General features: G+C 38.1%; 1 protein-coding gene across 1 annotated transcript; it reads right to left on the bottom strand.

Annotated features, from left to right (window-relative positions):
- Positions 1–2,261: 2,261 nt before the first annotated feature.
- On the bottom strand, positions 2,262–9,695 carry LOC310929733 (sodium- and chloride-dependent GABA transporter 2-like; the record flags this gene model as incomplete). Its single annotated transcript, XM_083892579.1, has 14 exons — positions 2,262–2,423; positions 4,087–4,257; positions 4,609–4,709; positions 5,809–5,911; positions 6,145–6,282; positions 6,372–6,484; positions 6,547–6,671; positions 6,755–6,858; positions 8,010–8,144; positions 8,231–8,363; positions 8,451–8,535; positions 8,608–8,748; positions 9,045–9,179; positions 9,530–9,695. 14 exons carry the CDS (start codon positions 9,693–9,695, stop codon positions 2,262–2,264), a joined length of 1,812 nt encoding a protein of 603 aa, XP_083748705.1.

The following is a 9,695-nucleotide window of genomic DNA, read 5'->3' as shown; positions in this document are numbered from 1 at the left end:
ATTTTGGACGTCATAGTATAGTATGATGTTTTGGTCAAATTTTGGACCAAAAGTTTTTTTTCAAAAAAATGGTCTGATTTTGGACGAAATAGTGTAGTATGACATTGAGGTTGACGACATAGTACTGTATGACGTTTTTGTAACATTTTGGCTTAAAAAAAAGCTTTCAAAAAAAAAAATCCGATTTTGGACGACATAGTATAGTATGATGTTTTTGTCAAATTTTGGACCAAAAGTGTTTTTTCCAAAAAATGGTCAGATTTTGGACGAAATAGTGTAGTATGACATTGAGGTTGACGACATAGTACTGTATGACGTTTTGGTAACATTTTGGCTTACAAAAAAAGCTTTCAAAAAAATTCCGATTTTGGACGTCATAGTATAGTATGATGTTTTTGTCAAATTTTGGACCAAAAGTTTTTTTTTTTTTTAAATTGGTTAGATTTTGGACAAAATAGTGTCGTATGACATTGAGGTTAAAGACATAGTATAGTATGACGTTTTGGTCACATTTTGGGCAAAAAAAATTTTTACATTTTTTTTTAGATTTTGGACGACATAGTATAGTATGATGTTTTTGTCAAATTTTGGACCAAAAGTTTTTTTTCTGAAAAAAATTCAGATTTTGGACGAAATAGTGTAGTATGACATTGAGGTCAAAGACATAGTATAGTATGACGTTTTGTTCATATTTTGGGCTAAAAAGAAAAATAAAAAAATTAGATTTTGGACGACAGTCTACTGTTTGTCTACTTTTTGTCTACTTTTGACAACATACTGTAGTATGACGTTTTAGTCAGATTTTGGACCAAATACCATTTTTTCTGAAAAATTTTCAAATTTTGGATGACATAGTATCGTGTTTATGTCAGATTTTGGACGACATAGTATAGTATGGCGTTTTTGTCTAATTTTGGACCAAAAGTTTTTTATTTTTTCAAAAAAATTGTCACATTTTGGACAACATAGTATAGTGTTTATGTCACATTTTGCACGACATTTTTTCCCAAATTTCTTTGAAGACATAGTATGGCGATTTTGTCAAATTTTGGACCAAATAAAATTTCTCAAAAAAGTTGTCCAATTTTGGACGACCTAGTATAGTATGACGTTTTTGTCAAATTTTTTACAACATAGTATTGTATGACATGTTTTTTCAATTTTCGACCGAATAATTTTTTTCAAAAAAATTGTCATAATTTGGACGATATAGTATAGTCTGGCGTTTTTGTCAAATTTGGGACTAAAAATATTTTTCAAAAAAATAGCCAATTATTGGACGACATAGTATAGTATGGTGTTTTTGTCAAAATTATTATTATTATTATAATTATTATAATTATTCAAAAACATGACATACTATTGTATGACGTTTAGTCTACTTTTGACAATATACTGTAGTATGACGTTTTCGTCAGATTTTGGACCAAATAACTTTTTTTTTCTGAAAAATTTTCAAATTTTGGACGACATTGTATAGTATGCCGTTTTTGTCAAATTTTGGACCAAATTTTTTTTTTTTAAATTGTTACATTTTGGACGACATACTATAGTATGACTTTTTCGTCAAATTTCCGACAACATACTAGTCTGACTTTTTTGTCATATTTTGGACGACATACTAACCTATGACATTTTTGTCTAATTTTGGACGACATACCAAAGTAAGATTTTGTCAACTACTTACCAAAAACTCAACCTTCTTCACCTCTGTATTTTTAATATTTACAAAAAAAAGCAAGTTTTGTAAACAAACAATGTTTAAAAAAAACAACCCAACAACAACAACATAACATACTCCTCGTGGTCTTGATGATTTATGAATAAAAACTACAGGTGTATACAAATACCGCATACTCCTTCAAATTTCATAATTTTAAAACTTTCAAGTTTTCAAACCTTCAAGTCAAAAAAATATGACATACCTAATAACAATTAATATAAGAGCTAAATTCACAGTAACATGCAGCTCACCTGAAAGACATTTTTATGTACCACCAGAACACTTAATATACAGTAGTGTATAATTGTTTTATTTCCCCCCTAAAACAGAAATAAATGTATTCAGTAGATTATCACCTTTCCGTTTTCCCACAGTATCAATACACTTCATGTCCTGAGGTTTAGATCATTCCTGCTCTCACACAGACAAACAAGGTAAAAAAAAAGAAAAAGAAAAGAACACAACCTCTTTCGGCAGAAGTAAATATGCTGCTGACCGAAAGACATGAAACACACTCTGTGTGTGTGTGGGTTGCAACTCAAATAAAAGATGTTCTCTGGACACGACTGTCTCTGTGCTCAGGGTTTTCTGTATCGCGGAGTGTGTGCAATCCTGTAAATGTCTGGAAAGCTTCACGATTAGATGCTTTCCTCGATGCCGTGGCGAGGTCCTCTGCTGGACTGCACAGAACCTCCAGTCTCTGTGTGTGTGGAGGAAAGTAAGATACAACTGTGAGCCCTTAGAACACGTTTTACTATGTTAAAACATGTAGAATTGTGAAATATAGAGTGTCTTACCGCCTTTTATTGCAACACAACCTCTGCAAAAAAAATCATTTTCACCCAAGTATATAAACACACCTGAGCACGAGAACTCAAAATGTTTAAAAATTGGATTGAATTTGGACAAAAAGAAAAGAAAATCACGTCCATTTTTTGACTTTTGCACAATTATTGCTACTTTATATCACTACTAAAAATGCGATATAAAATTATTCGTCACTATGACTCAACAACAAATAAGAAGAAGAAAGAAAAAAAAAATTTAAAGTCTGAATATGTGTGAATAAGTTTTTTTGAAGACGGAGAGTATGAGGTATTTCTATATAACTGGATTGATACACACAGTAGAGTAGAGAAAATGTGTAGCACAGCAAAACAAGGCCACACTGAATAAAAACAATAACAGTGTGAGATGTTATCTGTTCATATCAAGCCCATCTGGAAACTGTCTATAATGTGCATTCTATTTTAACTTTTTTATCTTCTTATCTTATTGCTATATCTTTCTATACTGCACTTTCTTGGAAATGCATCTTTATTATTTATCATCTTTATTATCTTTACTGTCACTGGTAATCTGTCCAGAACGACCCTCTGGTGGAGGATAAAGTGGTAGATAATGGATGGATGGATGGGTATTTACTGTCTTTGCTGCTCTTATCTTATCTTATCTAATCTGGAGAGGTTTACAATGTTATCAGACAGTCCTTTTTCTTAAACATTATTTGTTTCCCCAACCTTTCCCTAGTTTTACTGTCCGTCCACCCAAGATTACAACTCCTTATATGGACATCCTGGGGGGGGTGGGGGGAGGGGCGGTTTATGATTCTTTATATATCACATTTAGTAGTGATATAAAGTAGTAATAATTGTGCAGATCGATTAGATTTCTTGTTCAAGCTGACGTATTACCAAATTTCACAAATTCAACCCCATTTTGAAGGTGCCATATGTAAGAATGTGGTCAAAAACAGTTACTACATTCCAATTCAAAATACCGGGGTCTTTAAGGTTTCGTTTTCTGACGTAACTGGCAACCCATGGTTGCTCAGCAGCTGAGACTCTACTGACTGCAATGATTGGTAGACGGCGGTAGGTGGTGCCACATGCTAAAACATGATTTCAAAACATAAACATGATTTGCAGTCTGCAAAAGATGTTTTTTTTTAATGCAAATATTTTGTCTGTACTGTTGTTGTTGGTGAGTTCAGTTTGTTATATGAACATTATTCCTGAGTCTCTGTGACATATTAGGAGGATTTTATCATTTATTACATAATGCACCTTGAAATATTTTGAGTGAAAATGTAAAAAAAAAAATGTTTCATCAGATTGCCTAGGTTATGCTGAAAAAAGGATATAAGACTCTATATGACACATTCTTATATCCTCTGTACTTTTAAACATAGTAATGGAAAAAAGCAGCCAAAATGCTCTGTGTTCTGAGGGTTAAAAATGTGGTGAGTGCAGACGTGTTGTGTACGGGTGTTTACTTTAACGATAAGGGGGGGGGGGGAATGAAGAATAAATCTAATAAATACACATATTTTGTCAAATGCACAGTAAGTTACAGTAACGCACCTGCCTCAGGGTTCCAGGAGTGACGCTCACGGCGTACAACATCCACAGAGGAACCAAAAGAGTCGACGACAGAGCAAGAAATCCTCCTAAGGCGTAGCCCCACCAGGGATATTCATACGTGTTGTTGAATTTAAGCGGAGTGTATCTGACTACGGTGAAGAGCAACGTACACTGAGAACACAACAGAGGGAGAAAAGAACGTAAAAAAAACGAGTATAAAGGTCCAATTTAATGAATAAAGCATCGAATTATGCAATAAAGTACACAGTGAGACGATAAGCAACAGCTGATTAGCTTCGAAAATATGCAGTTTTATCTCGGCTTGGCAGAGATTTGCAGAATGTGTTTGCTGCTACTTACAATTGGAGTGACTCCACTGATTACTAGATTAGAGATTATTTTACACATGGCTGATTATTTACACACACACAGTGAGATACAGTTACGGAAACACTCTCTTCTCATATTTGCCAATCGTTTTACTACAGTCATGACTCAGTGAATGCCTTTCCCAGTACTTACAGTGCAGATTGCTGAGGTGAAGTACTGCCAGCAGTATTTCATAAAAGGCCAAGGTCGATATCCAATCATGTCCTTAATATTATCGTACTGGCGATCTGCCCCTTCAGAGAGACGCAGCGTTAGTTACATCACAGGTATTCAGTTACATCACGGCCTTGTCAAACCTGTGCACCTTGTGAACACGATGTCACATTAAAACTTTGAGGTTTCTGGAATTTTCAGTGTGTTTCTTGTTGTAACTTGTTATTTAACACAGGTTATAAAATAGCATTTCACTTGTCCAGTGAGCTCAGAGAGGAATTATTGTTGTTGCAAGTACATGTTACTGAGAGGTGGAAAATAATGAATTACATTTACTCACGTTCAAGTTTAAAATCACATTTGTTACAGAGAAAAAAAAAATGAATAAATTGATGCACTGGAAACTTTGGTAGTGAATGACGAGGACAGGTGAACGACGAGTACATGTGAATGACTTGGACAGGTGAATGACGAGGAACGTTGAATGACGAGGACAGGTGAACGATAAGGACAGGTGAACGATGAGGACAGGTGAATGATGAAGACAGGTGAACGATGAGGAAAGGTGAACGATGAGGACAGGTGAATGATGAGGACAGGTGAATAATTGAGGACAGGTGAACTATGAGGACAGTGGAATGATGAGGACAGGGGAATGATGAGGACAAGTGAACGATGAGGACAGGTGAATGATGAGGACAGGTGAATGACAAGGACAGATGACAGATGAGGACAGGTGAATGACGAGGACAGGTGAACGATGAGTACATGTGAATGACGAGGACAGGTGAATGACGAGGAACGTTGAATGACGAGGACAGGTGAACGATGAGGACAGGTGAACGATGAGGAAAGGTGAACGATGAGGAAAGGTGAACGATGAGGACAGGTGAATGACGAGGACAGGTGAACGACGAGGACAGGGGAACGATGAGTACATGTGAATGAGGAGGACAGGGGAACAATGAGGACAGGGGAATGATGACAGGTGAACTACGAGGACAGGGGAATGATGATGAGAACAGGTGAATTGGCATGAACTTACTTTTACTCTGAGTACATTTTAAACAAGCTACTCTTTTTTACTTTAACTTAGTACATTTTTAGACCAGTACTTTTACTTGAGTGGAATATTTCAGTATGTTTTCCAGCTCTGATGTTACCATCAGTGCTTCTTACCATAGACCCAGCCAATGCAGGCAGATTCAAGAACAGCAAAAAACAGCAGTGTCATCCCACTGCAGGCGTAGTGGTCAAAGAGCTGGAAAATATAAAGGCCTCCCTGCAAATACGATGGATGAGTATAAGTACGATAAGTATGGTGAATACACAGGTTCAGCTACCAATGCTGCAGCTTCTACAGAGGCTGATTATTCTCTCAAATGTCATCCTCGAAAGAGAGAACATTTTATTACTTACTGTTTTTAAATAGAGCTGTTTGTGTGCACAAGTTTATTACGCTGACGTATGTACAACAAACAAATGATTCAAAAGTCAACTCCAGAAACCGCTCACCTCAGTCACCATGAAAAGGCCGATCAAGAAACTCCCAGTGTTGATGCCGAGAAGGAGGAGTTTCCGTCGACAGCTGCTTTGAAAGATTGAGGGATACAAGTCGGAGATGGTCGTGACCAAGGCCTCTTGACAGACAAACTGTGGAAGCATATTTATATAATTGTGATAGGAAATTAATGCAAATTACTGGTGCCAATGCTGTCTTTTAGATGAGCATAATATCTTACCTCACTGTCTAACCCCAGAAAGATGATCATGATGAAGAAAGCAACAGCCCAAAGCTGAGGCAGTGGCATTTGCACCACAGCTCGAGGGTAGGCAATAAATGCCAAACCTGGACCTGGAATGTTACATTGAGATTATTGGTCATAATTCACACACAGGAAAAAAAAAAATCCATACCTGACTCAGCCACCATCGATATATCCACACCTTGCTCTTTTGCCATGAAACCGAGCACAGAAAAGATAGCGAAGCCGGCGACAAAGCTGGTGAGGCTGTTCAACAGGCACAGGTAAATGCAGTCTCTGAAGGAGGAAAACATTATTCAGTACCAGGAAGTTTGAATGAAGTGAATTCAGGTAGTCAGTGAAGGTATAAAAGTACGAACTTATAACAGTTGTTGCTGTGTTTGTTGTAACTCCCCAGAGATGTCAGAACCCCTTTACAAACTCCGAAGGAGTAGAAAATCTGGCCACCGGCATCCATCCACACCTGGGTTAGGGTTACATAACACAACAGACATGTAAAGATATTTCAAAGCAGGAGAGTGTACACAGAATTCACACGTCATCTGCATTAATCACCAACCTGACCATGACCCTAACACTCTTGGCTTACTGTGATTGTCATACACGCTAAAGTAGAGTGTAAATTGTTTGTCTCATTGTATGTTTTCCCACTGTACTTTCGCAAAGTGGTGGAAGATGAATTATGTGTTTTTTTCAAATGCCGTAGCCAACCTGCTTCAAGTTTCGACATGTGCATATACCTTGAGCACTTATTTGAGTGACAGTTGCCTTTTTGTGCCCTCAAAAACCTGCTGCAACAAGGTAAACTGCTAACTGACATTTCTCTTTTTCAGACCTTGCCAGGAATATTAGTTGGAATGTTCCTATAGATTTGAAAAAAGAAAAAAAGCATCGACAGCAATGTGTACGATTATAGAATAAGAAAACATCTCCTCTGTGCATTTAGACTGGTGTGCCACAGGGATCAGTGTTGGGCCCCTATTTTTTTAAACCTTTATTTACAAGATCTCTTCTTCTAGGGTCAAGATAGCAGCACAAATAATACATTCTGTTCTGCTTGTACATAAATGATTGGCCTAATGTTTGTAAAGACACTGAATGTCAGACGTATGCTGATGACACAGTCTTCTATGTGTCAGAATCAAAGAATCACCATCAAGCCTGAATTGTAAAATCAGTGAAAGGAACATATACCTATGGACTTCTCTACCACAGGAGCTGAAACGCCATATACAGAACTGAAGATGTTTAGTGTGAAAGTTAAAGTTTGTCTAAAGCAGTAGCTGTGAACATGAATAACACACCACATGAAAACAACTCAACTCCTCATTTACCTCTGTTGCAACATGCAAAATCCTGGCCAGGGACAAAGGCTGCAAATTAGCTGCAGCAAGACGTATACATTCAATTAAATTAAATTAAATTGATAGAGAAAATAGTTTGTGCATGAAAATCCCAGTAAATCAGCAGTTTCTGATATAGTCCGGCCACAGCATCTGTACCAATATCTATGTCACATTCTAAGTCCCCTTTCTTGCCCATTCTCATGGGTTTGAACTAAAACAGGTGAACATAATAAAGTGACCAGTGACTGCTTTATTTCCGTTGCGTTACCTCTGGATCGACGAGGCGGGATATGTCGGGGTAAAGGTAGAACTTAATCCCGTCTTTAGCGCCAGGTAACGTGAGACCACGAACAAGCAGCACCACCAGCATCACATACGGGAACGTGGCAGTGAAGTAGACCACCTATAAGGACGGGACCAAAACTCAATTATTTATTTTGACGTGTATTAAATGAACATGAAATCAGTCATGATGCGATTGTGACTTACCTTTCCTGTGGACTTCACTCCATTCCAGATACAGAAGTAGCACAAAACCCAGGCAAGGAGTAGACAAAGAGCCAAGTCCCAACGGATATGTCCAATTTTCTCAATTCCACTGGACAGACCCAAGATTCTCCTCCTGTGAGTTTATTTAAGGGACATATTAGAAGGAAAGAGGAGAACCCACCCTGCCCTGGTATAACGAATCATCAAAAAAGGAACTTACTCCCAGAACTCTACAACAGAAGACGTTCTGTTTCCAGACAGGAACAGTAAGGATGTTTGGTTGGGACTGGAGTCCAAACAGCTTTCTGGAATAGTTTGAAAACTCATCAGCACAAACTTAATGATCAATGTATCACAAGTCTTCTGTGATCCTGTACCTGTGTTCCAGCTGTTGCCACAACTCGCCCACGGAAGCTCAGAGCTGAAGGATGAAAACAGATAGAGGAATGCCCAAGCCAGGATGATGATGTAATACACTCCAGTGTATAAAGTCACCACTTGGCTTCCATAACCCAAACCTGTACATGAACAGAAATGTTCAAATGCGTCGATGTTTGTAACTTCCGATACTGAGATGATGGATGGACGACTCATCAAATCAACTTTTAAGAATACATCATTTCAAACTGTAATGCAGGGCTCTCAAACTCAAATGACCTGGGGGCCAATGCTATCTATCTATCGTGGTCAAAAGGGATCAGTTTTAAGCCTGCTTTTAAAAATGAATAAAGCTTACTGTTGCTGAACAAAGATATTTACATACAGCTGTGGCATGTTTATTATCACATTAATCTTTCTAACATCCACGACGTACCTTCAAATAGAGGGCAAATCTTCCTCCAGCAAGTTATTCCACCATGACTCGTGAACTGTCCCAAAGATGTCTCGAGGAAGAAGAGCGGCATTCCACAGGTGAACAAGAACAAAACATACGGAATGAAGAAAGCCCCTTTAAAGATAAGAATGCAAATGTGTTGTTATTGTAATTGCTCACGCTTGACTGCACTGCAGCTATGCACAAGGGCAAAGAGAAACAGTGGTGAGACATTAGTGAGAAACCCGACCGCTAACCCTAACCCATACTTTGAAGGAATCGCATCAACTTCTATTCATTTTGACAACCAAACAAAAGACTTATTCCTAACATTTTCCTCAGAAATGAGGTTCTGCCGCATCAGGACCAGGTTTTGGTCTCCATGTGGTCCCAACGACTGGTCCCAACAAGGTCAATATTTATGACAGAAAATGTCCCATCGAGGTAAGAAATACAATCGCGTACGCGAGTATGGCCTCATTTACCTCCTCCATTTTTGTAACAAAGATATGGAAACCTCCAGACGTTTCCCAGACCGACAATGTGTCCGGCAACTGCCAGGATGAACTCCACCTTACTGCCCCACACCTCCCTCTCCTGCGGTTTGGACTGAATATGTGCTGGTCCAGTCGCGAGGCTCATCGGACTCAT

This window comes from Microchirus variegatus, assembly GCF_963457635.1.
Source record: "Microchirus variegatus genome assembly, chromosome: 7".
NCBI lineage: Eukaryota > Metazoa > Chordata > Actinopteri > Pleuronectiformes > Soleidae > Microchirus > Microchirus variegatus.
This window is presented reverse-complemented; position numbering and strand designations above follow the sequence as displayed.